This window comes from Berghia stephanieae, chromosome 3 (genome assembly GCF_034508935.2).
Source record: "Berghia stephanieae isolate SIO BIC M18660-M18661 chromosome 3, UCSD_Bste_1.3, whole genome shotgun sequence".
Taxonomy (NCBI): Eukaryota; Metazoa; Mollusca; class Gastropoda; order Nudibranchia; family Aeolidiidae; genus Berghia; species Berghia stephanieae.
Window position 1 is genome coordinate 70,060,143 of NC_088362.1, and position 18,759 is coordinate 70,078,901.

At 34.4% G+C, this 18,759-nt stretch overlaps 1 protein-coding gene across 6 annotated transcripts in view; it reads left to right on the plus strand.

Moving 5' to 3' along the window:
• LOC144968334 (putative ATP-dependent RNA helicase DHX37) overlaps positions 1-18,759 on the plus strand; it is a 47,865-nt gene that overhangs the window by 16,398 nt on the left and 12,708 nt on the right. For all 6 annotated transcript variants that reach the window (XM_078906601.1, XM_078906604.1, XM_078906606.1 and 3 more), the window contains 11 exons: positions 1,191-1,291; positions 6,094-6,394; positions 7,634-7,747; positions 8,916-9,064; positions 12,039-12,228; positions 12,744-12,857; positions 13,413-13,517; positions 13,853-13,933; positions 14,144-14,282; positions 14,729-14,831; positions 18,583-18,682. In XM_078906601.1, the coding sequence (XP_078762727.1) occupies positions 1,191-1,291; positions 6,094-6,394; positions 7,634-7,747; positions 8,916-9,064; positions 12,039-12,228; positions 12,744-12,857; positions 13,413-13,517; positions 13,853-13,933; positions 14,144-14,282; positions 14,729-14,831; positions 18,583-18,682 (1,497 nt within the window). The remainder of the gene's footprint in view (positions 1-1,190; positions 1,292-6,093; positions 6,395-7,633; positions 7,748-8,915; positions 9,065-12,038; positions 12,229-12,743; positions 12,858-13,412; positions 13,518-13,852; positions 13,934-14,143; positions 14,283-14,728; positions 14,832-18,582; positions 18,683-18,759) is intronic.

The window sequence follows — 18,759 nt, forward strand, 5'->3', positions numbered from 1 at the left end:
CAAAGACAATGCTGTTAACGGCCAGGTACTTCTTTTACACCTGAGTACGTGAGAGAATGTGAGTAAAGAGCCTTTTCTAAGGACTCAACTATGCACCGAGCGAGGCTCGAACCCAGACCACATAACAGCAACACATCGTCATCACTACCACCACCACCATATAACAGACCTGCCTACTATTACAAACAAATCATAGAATTATGAAATTTTGGCTCTAGTTTCATAACTTCACAAGCATCTCTAAGTCATTAAAACTGATTGAAAATGAAAGTTGATGCCAGACTACATAATTTCAAGGATGTTGAAGTATTATCTATTACGGCTACAATTTTTCTCTCCTAAAAATTACGAATTAAAAAATTTTGTAGTAGTTAGGTCTGATATAACAATCAGCGCTACCACCATTTCTACAAACGCAATCACTACCACCAATATTACAACCACCACCGTCACATCATCATCATAGCCACCACTACCTCATCATCTCACTACCATCATAGGATCGGATTTTGTATGTGGAAAAATTCCTGCTTGTTCTTGAAATTACTCAGGTTGTCTGAACTTCTTGTCAGCCAAATTTTTAATTGGTGTCTCTGTTTTTCTTTCTCTCATGGACACAGCGGCCAACTGTCCTGATAAAATCGGGACTGACCCGATTTGGCAATCTGGAGAATAATTTTTTATTTTTTTTATTGGATTGTTTATGTATGGAAATGACCCATGTACGTTCCAGGATTAAGAATGTTTGACCAGCAAATTGAAACAAAGATCAGAAAAAAAGCCCGTAATCTAGATTATATTATGAGAATCCAAACATACTTTTTTTTTTTAATTTATGATGATATTGTGCGTTAGGATGTCCCATTTGGCTCTTTGAGAAATTGGTCACTGTGCACAGAGTTCATTGATCTGAATATAGATCTGGAAAGGGTGTAGAATTTATTTTTTTTTCCTGACGTTTTGCTAATTCTGATATCTGTCACTGGATTTGTGTGCCTTTAAAAAAAAAAAAAACATTAAATGAACCAATTATGCTTAGATTACAATTAACCTCTCATCATGTTATCTCATTTGTTGTGCAAATTTCAAAACAAAAGCAAATCTTTGTGAAATAACTTTTTGTATCTCTCTTTTATGCTTTGCTGAGATGTATTTGATTGTATTCTTTTTTTTTTTCATAATGTGGCCAGAGAGCTGAATTGCTGGACACATTATCCAAACACCAAGCCACTGATGAGATGATCTCACAATTCTCCTCCATCACTGAAGTTTATTCACAACATTTTAAAAGGTAAATATATGTGCTCAAAATTGGGGTATTTTTCTAAATTAATTATTAGATTTCATTGAGTTTCCCCACTCCTTCCCATCAAATAATCACTTATAGCAGGATGGTCAGTTGCATCACAAACTCTAATATAATTATTCAGAGCTTTTCTCCAAGTGATTCAGTACAGGTTTTGTATACGATCGATTGATATTATGTACTAATTTACACACAGACAGGCAATTTACGTGTACTCTTTTTAAAAATTTCTTTTTTCATCCGTGAACTTTGCTGAAAAATATTATGAATCAATGATTGTGTTGTTGATTAGGAAATAAATGTACACTGAAAATATATATAATTAAATGAAATTTGAAAGTAAACATTTTGATATCATTGTGTCCAAGGAGAACAAATGTGTTAATGTCATGGGTCAAGATGACAAAATGAATTATTGTGTCCCAAAGACACTGGACTCGGCGTTTTGAATATTCTAGAAATTGTTCCTATAAAAAAATTTCGTCATAAAATAGCAGAAATCGAAGGTAGTCATTTGATACAATCACTTGGTTTTGAAAACTTGACACCATTTATCAAAAAGGGGGTGAAAATCATAGATTTTTTTTTTGCACTCTAACAACAGTGATAATTGATGAGAGAAGGATGTAATGATAAAGTATTATTATGGCATAGCTGCCAACCGTACCTTAAAAAACGGATTTGTTCGGTATTTGGCTTCCTGAGTCCGTAAGTCCGTATTTTGTAAGGTATGTGAATGTGAGCCCAATGAATTACTACTACTACTATACTATTATTATTATTATTATAAGTGTCCAGTGAGAGATGATGAGCAGGGTTTAAATCAACACAGCATAATATTTTTCATTCCCATGTAGCTCTATAATTTGAATTATACCTCTCTATCATAATATATACGATTTTCAACAACAACAAAAATCTAGAGTAGATTCAGGCTTACTGGCCACACGTCTTATCCGTGGTCTTCTCAGAGAATGGAAGACTGCTGGCTAGAATTAAGACAAATGCTGTATAGTGATGTCGTAAAATGTAAAGCTCAAGTGGCCGGTTTCAGGTGAACCAGCGGATTTTGCACCCTAAGCAGTCTTATCCATATTCTCCACGCAAAATGTTATTGGTGACATTTTGGTACTACCGGCCACTTATGGAACTTTAAGGTCAAACCGGCCACCCGTCACGGATGTTGAAAAACGCTGTTTCCTTTTGGTTTTTTAAATAGTTTTCAGTTCATAAACAGTTAAAGCAGATCCATAGGCTCAGTTTGTAAAATATCTGCCGGGTCATTGGTCAATTTAGGGTTCGATTCCAGCATTCCAAGGACTTTGAAGGACTCTTTCCATAAATTGGCAGAATGTTTCCTTCCCCCAAGATGACTGCCATATATTTTCATAAGTAGCCAGACTAGATAGATAAATAAACCCGTTTATTTTCATTTTCAACAGAGAAAGTCAAAATTAATTTATTCAAACAATAGGTTACATAATCATAACGCAATAGAATAACATGTCACTTGCACAATTTAAACACAAACGTGAAAACCCTGATCTCCTCCTCACTCATCCCCAGTATCTTCTCTCTCTCTCTGCCAGTACATCCTCTGTGGTACCACCTCCCACACTTGCACCCAATCCATCCATCCAGGTCCCTATCACTTCCACAAAAATCACATAAACTTTCATCTTTGTCATTCACACCACACAACTCATCGATATCCATCTCAACGTCCGACCAGTCTAGTCGCAATTGAAGACGTTGCTGGGGGGACCTTGGTAGTGTCAATGCCATTAGCGATGTCCGCATGGTGTGGAGCCACCCACGTATCTTTCCTTCTGATACCTGTGCGCGTTATTCCCCAAGGGACATGGTTTTCCTCTCCCGCACCTCCCCCTTGTATTGCTCCATAAATGCCTTGTACCAGTAGTATCCTGGCTTGTCTTTGAAGGGGGTCTCTCTGCCTTCAGCATTCAGTATTCTCTGAACCTCCAGGCACAACTGCTCCCTGTCCTTCCCTTCACCTGCCCTGGCACAGGCCACCATCCACTTAACTAGTTTTTTCTCCTCCTCTGCGGCCAACACTGTATGAGGGGTATTTTCCGGCCATCTTGTCCATCAGAGTTGATCTCGGGGACAGAGTAGGTCGCAGCGGCTTGAAAGTTTTTTGGTGCGGATGGCATCAAGTGCAGCATCCACACTCGCTTGAGAATACTTTGATCTTGACATCTTCGTGCCTGTAACCATACCTGCCAACCCTTCCGTTTTTGGCGGAATCATTCCTATTTTCACTCTTCCATTTTGTACTATTCCGCCATTGTCTCTTAAATTCCGATTTTCAAAAATGACGATAATGGCAAGGATTTTTTTTAAAAAGAGCGAAGGTAGGGGGGGGGGGGGGGAATGTTAAGAAGTTCAAATTCCGATTTTTTGTCTCAAATTCCGATTTTTAGGCGTTCTGATTCCACTTTTGGAATGTGAAGGGTTGGCAGGTCTGCTGTAACAATGTGAAAAAATGAACTTTATTTAGATATTTGAACTTCATTTTCATAGACTAGCTAGTCTAATAATGTAAAGTTTTCTTTACAATGGTTAACATAATATAATTTTATAATAATAATAATCATGATAAACATAGACCAGTCAACAGAAATACAAGGAAAGCATTGCAACAAATAATATTATAGACGTCTAGAATAATAATAAACAACTTAATCAACCCACCCAGTTTCACCAGAATCGTTTAAATATTCTTTGGTCAAACTGGCGACCCCTCCTCCCCCATGGGGCTAAAATGAAACCTGAACACTGCCAGACGATCTCACCACAATCAAACGATCCTAAAATAGCATGCAGTGCAGTGGTTGAACCGGAACTCCTTAATAAAGACGTATAAATAGCTTAAATAGCAACTTCCTTACACACTTTGCAACCCATAACAAAGAACGGGATACTTACGTTTTGTGAGAAATATCTCGATGTAAACAAGTTTCTTTGTCCTCTCCTGGATTGCACATACTGAAACGGCGAAAAAAACGTCCCAGAGACGTCTGCTTGGTTAGTAGAAATATGCACCGGGAAACAAAAGGAAATTAGACATCGAGTCTGGTAGCGGCCGGTTTGACCTGAATTTACTCTAGTTGATTATATGACGCCAGTTTTTCACTAAAGCCTTTCATAATGTATTGGAGATTTGCATAAAATATGCATTTTGGCCTCGAATATACTTTTAATGTTCTCAGATAGTATTGATATTTTCACTATTTGTGACAAATATTTTGTTGATTAATAATAAATTAAATCAACATCTTTGATTGGAAGGTATTCAATCAGAAAATCAATTGCTAGTATAGATTAAACATTTCAATGATTATTTCCCTTTATTAATTTATTGAATATAAATTCAATCCCTTAAAAAAAATCTTGATCTGATTCTAATTTTTTTTTTTTTTTCAAGCAAGCTTTCATAACAGTTTAGGTTCAATTGAAATAAGTATACTCCATTTTTAGTTGTGCTTATCTTGTCAAAGTAAAGAGGTAGGAATTCTCCAATATTTAGAGGTTCAATTTACTACAACTACTATTACATACTACTTAAAGACCATTATGTTGCACGAAAGAAAATATATGCAATCGCCTACTTTTTAGCCAATCTCCCTTATTTTTATCTTAAGTGATGTACCAGGTTGGCAGTTATGCATTTCTAAACATCCTAATTTATTCCATTTATTTTACAATTGTATTGCTTGTGTATTGGTCCTTATGAAAGTGAAGGCAGTTGGATTCTTTCTTCATTTTGTCTGTTCTGAAATTTTGACCTCATTGTGGAATGTAACAATTCAAATGTGCTGAAACTATACCCGATAATTTAACAACATTTGGACTAGCCTCTCTCATCTAAAATTTGTTAGTAGTAATTAAAAAGGCTGACTTTCATATGTTGCGATTCGATGGTTGGGAGGGGGGGGGGGGGGGTAACACATCGTCCCCTCACCCCGGGCCAAATGGGCGTTCCTTATTTTATTTTTGAAAAGTTGGCAGCTGTGTTATGGCAATCATTTTCATAATTTCACTTCAAGAAAAATCGAGGCTCATACTTCAGTCATGTCAATGTATACACATTTTAGTAAGCATGATCACTTTTTAATCTGAAGGATTGAACTGGAGCCTGTCAATCGTATACTCAGCAATAATTGCTGGTTCGAGTGTTACTAAGTATTGACCAATCAGAATTTTCCAGCCATATTTTGACACACTGATGAAGGAATTGCATCACAACACCTGATGACACTACACATATTATTATTTTCAAGCGTGAGATATGCTTAGGATCTGTGAGTCGTTTACCTCAGATGATAGACTACTTGGTGGCTATGGGTTGTCGGTTCATGGTTATTGATTGAAATCAAGGGCAAAATTTACTTTTGTTTTTGAGTCAAAAATAAAACCACTGAAATTTATTTTACTTACGATAGCTAGCATTATTTTCAAAAGTGTATGCACTGTATGATGATTGAATAACCTGAAACTCATACTATAAGATAATAGTTTAAAAAGGTCAATAGCTTGCCAGGCATAGCAACAAGAGGTCTCATGACCATTAGGTGGAAGCATCATTTTGGTAACTGGGTCTCTGTAAATCTTAAATAAAAGGGAACTGGCCATACTACCTGATTATTTCTTGACCCAAGATACTACCCGACTAACAGAGCAATCTTCAATGTCTATTTAGACATGAAACTCTCTTTATTTTTATTCCAATCATTACATTGATTATTTACTTTTATTGTTTTCAGTGACCCTTCAATCAATAAAACTTTTGAAATGAAGGTCAACTCTGTCAAAGGTTACATGAAGAGTCAGAAAAAAATTGCTGCTGCTATGAAATCTAAACAAGAAGACATGGACCAAGATGCAAACTCCACAGACACAGATGATGTGTCTACAGACGAGGAGGTGGAAAAGAACATTGAAATTTTGAATAAACCGGAATTGGCAGAGAAATTAGAAGATGAGGCAGAGACAAACAAAATGGAAACAGAGGCATCAGATGGTAAAGAAAACAAAGAGGCCACTGACATGGAAAGTCAGAGTCAGGTGGGTATCTGTCTTGAATCACAAGTTTTTGCAAAAAGTATGTTGTTGATGTCACACTTCTATTTGTTCTTTTGCCAACCAGGGTAATGATTTGCCTTTTACATAGTGGATTTATCTTTAGTACTTTTTATATTGTTTATGTATTTCACTGGTCTTGATCAAATTCATTTTCATTTTTGTGGAATTGTGAGAGGGCAAATGTGCTTGAAGATCTTATTAAAATTGTCTGTTGGAGAGTCATTCTGTTCTGTATTTTTAAAAATTTACAATTTTTTTTGGGGGGGGGGGGTTTAAGGAAACTAAGAGAGCAATTAAAGAGAACTAACCAAACTTACCGTTATTTGAATTCAAAGAAACAATCATAAAAATAGTCACTGGTCTAGATGACAAAAAAGAAACAGGTGAAGATAAAATTTCAGTAAAACTTCTAAAAGCCAGTGCCCTTGTGGTAACTGAATATTTATGTAATGTGATAAACAAATCAATCAACTTCCTCCCCTTTTTTAAAAAGCTGATCCCCTCGACATAAAAAATTATAGAACCATTAGTATTTTACCAATTTTACTAAAAAGTTCTCTTTCAACAATTATCAGATCATTTAAAAATCATCTTTCATGGGTATTTGTGTGCATTTAGAAAAAAGCATGGTTGTCAGACAATACTTTTGAAACTAGTTGAGGAATGGAAAAGGTGTTAGACAATAAACAATATGTGGCGGCAATCCTGATGGATTTATCTAAAGCATTTGATTGTTTGCCACATGACATATTAATTGGCAAACTTTCGACGTATGGGGTAGCACAAAAATCTACAATACTAATTCAAATTTATTTATCAAAAAGAAAACAAGTTAAAATTGGAGAAGTTCAGTCAGTGGGAGGAAGTTTGAAAGGGGGTGCCACAGGGATCAATTCTAGGTCCATAAAATGGTGCATAAAATGTATTTTTACCGACAGTAAATAATTTATTCAATTAATTCAATTCAATTTTTAAAGAGTATTTGGTCCTTTTTATAAAATTGAAAGACCAAATTTCCATTCCTTCTCAAGCTATTATAAAGAGGAAAGCTGATTAATCAACCGTAGTCTGCTGAGACAATATTGCTACTTAAGTCCAGAACCCTATATTGTTTATGCATAATATTAATGTTATCTATTATTATTATTATTATTATTATTATTATTATTATTATTATTATTATTATTATTATTATTACCTACTTTATTCATGTCTCTGCAGAATGAGGAAAAAATGGAGACAACAACAGGAGAAGAGGTCAAGCCATCAACAGTTCCTTTGGAGGAAAGAAAGCCTGCCATCCACATTCCAGTTTACCGTGATTCAAAAATACAGGTGGATAATGCTAATTATCTTGGTCATAACATTTGATAAGGCATTTGCTTCTTGCTTCAGTCTTCTGGTAATTGACTAAGTCAAGCTGTATTAGGAGTGATTTGTATCCAGATGTATGAGAATGATTGCCAAAAGAAAAAAAATCTTTGACCTCAAAGTTGTATCTGCACACTGCCCCTCTCAACTTAAGTGTGAATGTGTCCCTTCTAAAGGCAATGATGAATATAGTAAGAATGCCTGTTCAAAAGAGCTCCTAACAGTACAGGTGTGTTGCTTTGATTAGAATAGACCTTTTGTTTCATATAACCTAATGGGAGAATGGATGAAGCATTGCAAAGTGTTCTGAGCGTTGTAAATATGTGGTATATTGGCCAACTGTCTTGGTAAGATTGTAATTGCTTCGATTTGATCTGTTGAGAAGATAAAAAAAAAACAAAAAACAATACAGCTACACTAACATTATCACTTCAACATCCATGATCATATCATGGAATGCTAAATGTACATCAATATGTTTTCCTTTTTATCTTTACCTAATTTTCTGCTACCAGTTTAACTGCACTTATTAAGACTTTGTTTTCAGTCTTTTGCTCATAATACTCGAATACTTTTACTTTTTACACTTCCAAATTAATGATCTGAGTCGAAAATATACACGATACAAAGATGTTCATATATTTAATCAAACGGCAAGACTAAGAAGCGAAAGTATTTTCAAAAATTCATTGTACAAGTCAGTTGCTGCATTTTTAACTGGTTCAGTTTGTTTTTCCCTGTTTTCTGGGTTTTGTTTTTTTGTTCACCTTCTTGACAAGAAATCTTTTTACACCTTTTCTGTTTTAGAGTTAACGACAAGACTATACTTTATTTATCAACATCCTGTGAAATTTGTATTACATTGTTGTGTAACTGACTCTCGTGTTACATAATGCAGTTGTTAAATATCTCTTGATGTATGGACTGTCCTTTGCCATAGTTGTTGATGACATGCATTTGTATTTTAGAGGTACTATACTGATTATTTTATCAGTTTTATAAAATGTTATCAGAGTGCTTTTCAATGGGGTCACATGTAGGATAAGGTGCTGTTACATTTTTTTTCCCAACTTGGAAACCTAGTAATGTCATGATTTGCTTTCTTAATTTTAGTTTATGATTTTATTTTCAGGAGGCTCGTTTAAAGTTGCCAATTTTAGCAGAAGAGCAGGTTGTCATGGAAACTATAAATGAAAATCCAGTAGTCATCATTTGTGGAGAGACTGGATCAGGAAAGACAACTCAGGTTCCACAATTTTTGTATGAGGCTGGTTATGCTCAGTAAGTTCCCTAGGAAAATGTTTATTCCACATTGTGATTTTATAGATTAGTACTTACATATTAGTTTTAAATGTTCTGCCAGGATAGTATCGTCAATTTGTCTCATTATTATGAGGTAAAATGGGAATTAGACGTCAAAAATTACTAATGCAGGTAAAAGAAAGTTAATATTTTGTTATATATTTTATATTCTATGGACTCCCCATGCTGAATGTGTGTCACAATGTTTTGTTTATTTCCTCAGCATGCAATATAAAATCAAATTACTTACAGTGCAAGCAGCCTATCAGGCTTCCTTTTGACTAACAATTACAATATTACAGAGGCTCCTACCCTTCCACTTCGCAGAATCATTTCGTTTAATTGGTCAACATACTTGGACGGCATTCAATTTCTTTCTTTTTTTTTTAATGTCTTGTAAAAGAAAATTGTTTTTAAAAAGTGTGAGGTATGGCTTATTTTGTCATCATCTTCTATGGTCAATCAACACACATTTGTCTGATGAGTGTCTTCATAGTGTGTGCAATTGATGTCAGATAATATTATATTTTGGGGGGGGGGGGGATGAGAGGGTCAATTATCGAAGTATTATTATGATATTGGCTCTAATCGGTAGTCAGGCTTGTAAATCTTCCGTCTATTGTCGGATTTCCGACAGTACGATTTTGCTCTATAAGTGCTAAAAAAAAAAAAGATAATAGTAAAAATAAAATTCGTAGCGCCAAAGAACAGAACCAATAAAAAAGAAAATAAAAGACTTTTATTTTGATCCTCGAAAAAATTAAATTTTATTCCGTTTCAAATGACGACTTTAAAAAAACAAAAAACTTTTTATTTGTCGCATCAAAGACAAAACATGCCATCTATCAGTTAGCTATATTCATGTCACCTACACGCTCCGCTAGCCGTGGATGTATTCACTGCCAGCGAGAGAGAGGTCGCGAAGTTCGCACGAGTCCTCTTCACACATACACACCTAGTCAGTAAATAACTGACTAGGTTAAATCCATCCATTCAATGCTTTGCTCTGAGACCCTCTTTTTTTAGTCTTACACACAATCTGCACATTTTTACTCATGTATGCATTGTATCAATTGAGGTTGTTTTTTTTTATTGTCTATTACATTATCTGCAGCAAAGCATGTCATACTAAATAACAGTTAGTTGATTCCGCTTTTTGGTCTCAAATTCTGCTTTTTATGTATTCTGATTCCTCTTTGGGGCTATTGGGGGTAGAGCCATGATATCATTCACTGTCTATATTCAGGTGAGCTGAGAACACTCAAAGTGGGAGAGTGTGTGACCCTGGATCATTGGGTTCTACATTGTTCTCCACACCCTTGCGGTCTTTTCTATCACGCAATATTACATATCCTTGTCATGTGACTTTGTGACAATCATCTTGACTTGAATGACACCATCTAGATTCACTCAAGTGTCTTCCGAAATAAACCCTCCTTACGTGTGTCATATTTTCACTTCTGTGTACTTTTCAAATGAAGGATAAAATTAAAAATTAATTTGTATACTATTCTAACCCCATCTATCTTAACTTTTTTCCTTTTCCCTCCGTCAATGCTTCATAAAACTGGCCCCGCGGTTTTATGCATTTTAAAAGTGAAAAATATGCATCAAGATTAAGTGAATATGCATGCAAAAAGGAGCAAAATATGAAAAAAATATGCAAATCACTCGACCTAAAAATTGCCCAAAAAATCGCATGCGCGTTCAACCAAACATTCAACGGTTAAGGGGGCTCGACACCCAGAGACAATTCCACCATTTCAACATCTTTTGTCCAATCTGATCCATTTAACTTGGAATATACTTGGTAGTGTTGTTACAAATAGCTGGCTAGTTAAATCGTATATGGTTCATTGATTTTTCATTTTATGAAAATTTTTAATAATTTGCCCCAAAAAGATGCAAAAATGTGAAAACTTTCTGAATATAACCATTTTTTTTTAAGAAGAAAGAAGCCATTTATCACAAACCTAAATAGCCAGCTATTTGTAACAGTAGTAGGCGCATACACATGCCAAATCTCAAAGCTCAAGCTTCGAAGTTTTGAGAAAATCAAGTCCAAAGATTGAACAACAATGCTATTTGAGAAATATGCGTTTATATCAATAAACTGGGTTCATATTGATGAAACATACATTTTATATATTGTTGCAAACAAGAAAATATTTAGTATATTGCATTCCATTCTAATATTTTTAGAACAATTTAAAAAAGCGAAGTCCTAAAAATCGAGCGAAAAATGGAAAATATGTAATAGAATGGGGGGAAATTTTTTTCAATGGCTAGTAGAGGGTCGTAAATGTTCGAATTTTAGACATTTCTGTTGATTTTTATGTGAAATGTACGATGTTTTTATAATTCTAAGATATCAATATGTACCTTAGTACAAAAATCTCAAAATCGAAGAAACGACATTAAAAAAAATAAAACATTGACACAATGCTACAAGTGGTCCGAAAAGAAGTCAATGACAAAAAAAATTACAACAAAAAATCACTACCCACAAAGTTGTTGTTGCACAAGAATGTCAGGCTTTTCATTGAGTCATTATTCAGGCTACGACGTCTGTCTGACAAAATTAAATTGTATATTGTAAAACTCCTCTCAGCATCAGCGGAGTTGATGGTGGCGCATATATACTTTTTTGCAACTGATGCAAGAGCAGGAACTTCCTCTGCCACAGAATTTCAAAAACGATGGATATTCACTCGCAATTACCTTTTTGCTTCGTTTATTATAGCATTTATTGTTAAAATTATTTCGTTTTTTAAAAAGCAATATGTGCGCAGATGCAGAGGAACACAAAAATGCAAAAATATGTGATGGAAGGCGAAATATGCGGCCGCATGGCGCGCGTTTTTCTGGAGGGCCAGATAAAAGATATAGTTGTTGAAATATTATATAAGCCTTTGCCTTTCAGTTTTTTCCCCTTATTCTCTTCCCATTCTAGTGGTCAGGGTATAATTGGTATTACAGAACCTCGAAGAGTCGCTGCCATCAGCATGTCCAAACGTATCGCTCATGAGATGAATTTGACAAGTCGGGAAGTCTCCTACCAGATTCGATATGAGGGCAATGTCACACCAGATACCAGGATCAAGTTTTTAACTGATGGAGTTTTATTGAAGGAAGCACAAAAGGTGAGAATGGATGATAATAAGAGGGTTACTATCATGAATTTACATACCGGGAAATAAGTTCATTCTTACTGATCCAAGTTTAGGTACCTAATGCAACTTCGCATGCTTTTTTCTTCTTTTGGTTTAATGCAAAGATTAATAATGTTATGTTTTCTTATAAATATTGGTACTTTTTGTCTTTGAATTTATTGGAAACTTGACTTTTGCTTTTTTTTTTATATTTTGAAATTCTCTAGCAGGTCAGACATTTAATCTAGCTTGATTTCATGACAAAAAATATTTGCAACGTACTGCATAGTCAAACTATGTACGAGTAGATCAATTTTCATGAGAAACACAGACTTTTTTATATTGCTTTATCCATTATCACAATCACTAATTTTTGATCCTTTAAACAGAATTTTAAAAATTATTATTTGACCTTATTTTGAAATGATGCAAATGCATTGTTTTTTATGTTAGCTTTCTTTCATGCCGTTTAGATATTATTTTCTTCCCACTTTTACTTCCCCCAGGATCCACTTTTAACTAAATATTCTGTGATAATCATTGATGAGGCTCATGAGAGGAGTGTGTATACTGACATTCTTATTGGTCTTCTCTCCATTGTAGGCAGACAAAGAGAAAAGGTCAGTGCAAAATTGGATCACATTCTTATTTATATTCAATAATTCCTTTAATGATTAATGATATTGTCTTCTAATGGATATTTCTGTTTTCCTAGAAAATAAAAAATTGTCAATATTTCTCTGACCCCATCATGTTCTATAGACTGTTAACCCGGATATAGACAAAGATTTCTGATAATGGGTCTTGAGCAGATATTCATCATCTGTTTAAGAATAGACTAAACACAAGAGATTTTAGAATTAATCATTAGTTTTCCAATTTGTTTTGTTTTTGTTTTTTGGGGTGGTTTTTTTTTTTTTGCTTTAGGTAGATGGTCAAAACTGCTGGGACTCATTTCTTTTTGTCATTGTAATTTTTCGGTTGTTTTTTTTTTTTTGTTTTTTTTTTTATCAGCACACAGATTTTCTGTCTATATTTATATGAATGGCTTTGAATCTTATTGAAAGTCATTTAAAGTCCACTAAAAGTTAACCATTCTGTTAAAACTAATATTTCTTTGTTTTACTTTTTTAAAATACTTAAATTGAAATATTAAATATTCCTTCCATTTCTAGCGTGGTCGTCCATTGAAACTCATTATTATGTCTGCAACTCTTCGTGTGGAAGATTTTACAGGACCCAAGCTTTTCCGCTACAACACACCTCCTCCTGTGATAAAGGTCTGTTTTAAATTTTATGTACCAAACTCAAATTAGAGATTTTAACATAGCAGAAACATGTGATCTTATGAAGAATGTAGCATCAAATCATCCCAACCATTGGTTAACCTCATAATGGTAGCATGACTGATGGGTAATCAGGAGGTCTGAAGTTCAGTCCCCAGTTGAAGGATAATTTGTTACATGTTATTTTTCTTTGTGCTTTGTTTGGCACTGTTTCATACACACCTTTTCAGATTAGATCTCATTTGAAAGACAGGTGTCTACTTGACCATACCTTATGTATAGCTATGTAAATGGCTATTCCCAATTGAAGAATACTTGTTGTGTTTCAGGTGGATGCCAGACAGTTTCCTGTAACCGTCCACTTCAATAGGATAACACATGAGAATTACGTCAATGAAGCTTTTCGAAAGGTAAGGCTTATTTAACAACTTACCTCAGCATGTCATCACTAATATTGATGAGTTATTTATTATTTTGTTTTTTTTTCCCCAGGTTTGGCTGAGCGTTGTGTATTTTAGAATACTTTTTCTTTTCCAATTATAATTTATTTTGGACTATATTTATTTCCCTTCCCATGAGGCATTTCTGTAATAACATCTGTTAATATCCTTGCTTGTCAGGTTTGTAAGATCCATCGTACTCTACCTGAAGGTGGCATTCTAGTATTTGTTACAGGCCAACAGGAAATACACAGTCTCATTCGAAAGCTAAGAAGAATGTTTCCATACATTGAAGGGGGAAATAATGTCAAAGGAAAAGGTGAGTTGCCTGTAAAATTTTGTGAGTTTTTTTCTCTTTTGTTTTCTTTATTTTCTTCTCTTTTTATTTTAAAGTTGTTTTTAAATCCTGTCATTAAACATTTAGTTTAGGACAATGTTTCCAAAGTGTGTGAGATAATGGTCATTTTTGATATTAAAGTAAATATAGACATTTTTAAATGGGTCAGAGTGCAAATTTTATTTTTTTTCTTTAGAATTTGCAAGTGAATGTTTGCTTTGTTTTGTTTGTTGTAGTTGTATCTCTCTCTCTCTCTCTCTCTCCATCTCTCTCTCTCTCCATCTCTCTCTCTCTCCATCTCTCTCTCTCTCTCTCTCTCTCTCTCTCTCTCTCTCTCTCGCTATCTCCCCCCCAGCCCCTCCTCCTTCTCCTCCTCCTTAATTCACTTTTTTTCCTCCTCTCATTAGCTTATTTTAAATTCCAACCAGAATCTAGTGAACCAGTAAAGAAAGAATCTAGACAAGAGATTAGAAGGAAAGTGAAGGAGAAGATGACTCAAATCAAGACAACTCCACAGATCAGCTTGGACAAGTGAGTCTTAGTCTGAGTCTCATTCTGTTCTATAACTTTGAAAATGATTATGGTAATATAACCATAAAACAAACTACACAAATCTTACTGTTTCATTCTCAAGTTCTCCATTAACCAGATACTCACATGATTATTGTTAAATAAGAAATATTTCTTTTCTTGTATATGGCGGATTCTAAATAGCATGTTTCAGGATTTCTTTTTTCAGACCAAATTTGGCCAAATTTCAAAATTAGTGAATATTTCATATTTGGTATCATTTGAAAGAGAATTTTAGGCGCTTTCAGAAAATATAAATATCTTGAGCTAGAGCACATTGACACCAGTGTATAAGCCCAAAGAGTTACCTACCCCTGCAGTATGATATGACATTATAAGATGAACCTTATTTAAACACACTCAACTCAAATAAATTGATGTATTATGACTCCATAAGTCCTTAAACATTTTTAAAAGATTTAAATAAATGAATACAACTATTGCTTAAGGGTTTAAACAGTTTTTATTACTTTTATTAAAACAATGGTACTTGTGAAAAAATAATGGCAAAAAGACATGACCTCTCTTATCCTTTTTGGGCGGCTCTATTTTTTTCTCTATATAGTCCCGGATATGATCTGCCACACTCTGGGCCCTGGAGAAAAGATCCAGAAGGGCTCTTGATGTAGCAGATGGCATAGAATCCATCTTTTGACAGTCCTTCCACGGCGTGGGTTGACAACCTTAAAATGGAAAAAAATTAATATTATATTCTACTGTGCTATATTCTCTGGACTTTAAGTGTAATAATAAAGTTGTAAGCAGGAGAACACGTTCACCAATCATACAGATTGTGAGTCGCTAGTTGAAATAAAAATAAAATATTCAGTGGGTGGCTTATGGAAGAAAAGGGCATACATAAGGATTTATTGAAAGATGGTAAGTTGTTTCAAAGAGCAATGTACACATTGAATTTCTCTGCATGCTCCATGCTCATCAATGTACAGGTAGCATCATATTACCATCATCTGTTACAAGAGTCACGAATAGATGAGTATAAGAATGATGTCAATTACCACCGCCCAACCCCCAAATCCTGCTAAAAAATTCTCCAGTCAAAAGTTCTAAAAAAAAATCAAGTTTATCATTATAACCCCAAAATATAAATCCTCTAAAATTTACAGACACGCCCATCTCCCAAAAAATGTAAAATAATTTGTTTATTAACAATTAAAATATTACAACTTTATACCAATAATATTGCTTACCCTATTATTTTGTGGCCCAGTTATTTCAAAATCCTTCTGTTTTTTCCGTGTTCGATATAATTCATAATCAGGCCACGCAACAGTCTTGTGATAAAAACGATGATAAATTTTTTAATTAAAAAAAAAACAAATCAGCTTTTTACCCTTTTTGTGTGGTAAACTTTATTTTCAACGAAAAATGAAGAGGTCCCCATCAGGGAACGCGGTTCTAAAAATTTTTTTTTTTAACCTATTTTTTTCTCTTTTGACGACAATTGCTTCTTTTTTTTTAAATAGCACATTCTAAGTCATTTTCTACAGGAAGGAGCTTAATTTGGAACACAAACTGGCCCTTCACATTTTTTTTAGGTAATTCAATACTGTCTCATAGAAATAGTAAATGCCGTAATCAGGAATAAGTGATTTCGAACAAACATAAATTGTCTGTACAAGTACCAAAAAAAATAGCAAAACACATTTTCTTGCTTAATTAGATTCCTTGTAACAATACAAACAAGAAAAAAGTATCACATATGAAACAGAATAGATATGGACATGAGAAATAACAGTTTAAATAAATTTTTTTGCTGTTTCGTTATATTCTTTAGAATCCGCCTTATACTTTCCATCCAGAAGAGTTTTGTGGATTATTTATTATTTTGTGAATAAATAATTGTAATTTGTGTACTACTGCCCTCATCACCAAGGCAATCAATCATATAAATTGTCTTTTCATATTGCCATCCACCAGCAAGATCTCAACATATTTAAGCGATTTGTCTGTCGTCTTTATTTCTTTGGTGACCTCCCATAGTGGGCAGGGGGGTACATACTGTGTCTTCTATCCCCTTATATCTGTTTTCCAACTTGCTTTCTGTCTTTGTCTTGGCATGAGATTACTTGGTTTTGTCCTGGCCCTGGCCGGAGTCCTGGATGGGAGGGAAACAGTCAAATGCATAGTTATCGTTTTGGGAGATGGTATTTTTTTCCTTGTAAATCATCTCTCTGTAATGTATTATTGTTATTTTAATGTATAATGTAGGCATTTGAGTGTATTCCTCTTTGTTGGATTTTGTGCTTGTGTCTGAATGAGACTTATAGGTGTTCTCAAGCTAGGTGCATTGGTGGTATGCTCTCAGAATCTACATCTGATCCCTATTTGTTCCCAGTTCCCCTATGTCTTACTTTTTCTTGGGTGCTTTAATTGTAATTCTAGAACTTTTTACTATCCCATTTTCTTCCTTTTTACTGGTGCTGATATAACCTAAATGTGTTGCAAGCGCCGTAAAACCCTTAAAAACAAAAAAAAAAAACATTATTTCTTTGGATTGAAAGTTTATGTGATAACTGGAGAGCTGGGTGGGGTTCCTACTTCCCATAGTGGGCTTGGAGGTACTTGCTGTGTCTTCTATCCCCTCTTATCTGTTTTCCATTTGCCTTCTGTCTTTGTCTTGGAGTGAGATTGCTTGGTTTTGTCCTGACCTTGGTCGGAGTCCTTGGCTGAGAGGGAAACAGTCGAATGTATAGTTATTGCTTTGGGAGATGATATTTTTTTCCTTGTAAATCATCTCTCTGTTATGTACTGTATTATATTTTATTTACATGTTATATTTGATTTGTTAACATTTGAGTGTATTCCTCTTTGTGGGGACCTGTGCTTGTGTCTGGGTGAGACTTTTAGGTGATCTCAAACTAAGTACTTTGATGGTGTGCTCTTGGAATCTACATCTGTTTCCTATTTGAACAAATTCCCATTTGTCTTACCTTTTCTTGGGTGCTTTAATTGAATTCTATAACTTTTTACTATCCCATTTCTTCCTTTTCACTGGCGCTGATATGACCTTAATGTGTTGCAAGCGCCGTAAAACCCTCAAAAACAAAAAAAAACCAAAAAAACATGATAACTAGAGAGAGAAAAAAAGTGTCTCGTTAACTTTTCACCAGGCTTGCTGCTTATAAATGTGAAATTTGATACAGCACATTATCCTCTATATTGTTCAGAGTGCTTAATATGTGGTCTCAAGCTAACAACAACAGTTTAACATGTGAAGGATGAAGCAAAAGAGATGTAAGGCACAATTTCTACATTTTTTTCAACAGTATTATTGACCAGACACTCATTTTACACCTCATTTTGGTGAGAGACTATGAGTCTTTTCCAAAGACTTAATTCTGCATTAGCCTCAATAGGACTCAAATTCAGGACCTACCCAACACAGACCAAGTGCCATACCAAATTCAAATTTTTAATCATAATTGCAAGAAATTTGATGAAATTGTTTTGTTTTTTGTTGCTTTTTGGGGTTTTTTTTTTTTTACTCAATGGTAGAACTATTTCTCTGTTTGAATCATACACTATGTTTGAAAAGCATTTAAAGTGGTGATTTGTATTTGATAGAAATCTTGCAACAAATTAATACAGGTTTCTTTTTTTCCATGTTATTTTTGTTTTTGTGATTGACCATATTTTTCAATATCTTTTCACATCCACTTGTATTAAACAATAATATTTGTGTTTTCAAAAGTTACTCAGTGGTACCAGAGGATGAAGAAGCTGAGAATTTTGGAGCCTTGGGCATTGACGATGATGATGATTTTGAAGATGAAGAGGAAGAGGAGGAATTGGTAACTATAACTCATTTGCAATAAGAAATTCGAAAATTATGTTTGATTAAGCTTTAGACAATTAAGATAGAAGGGAT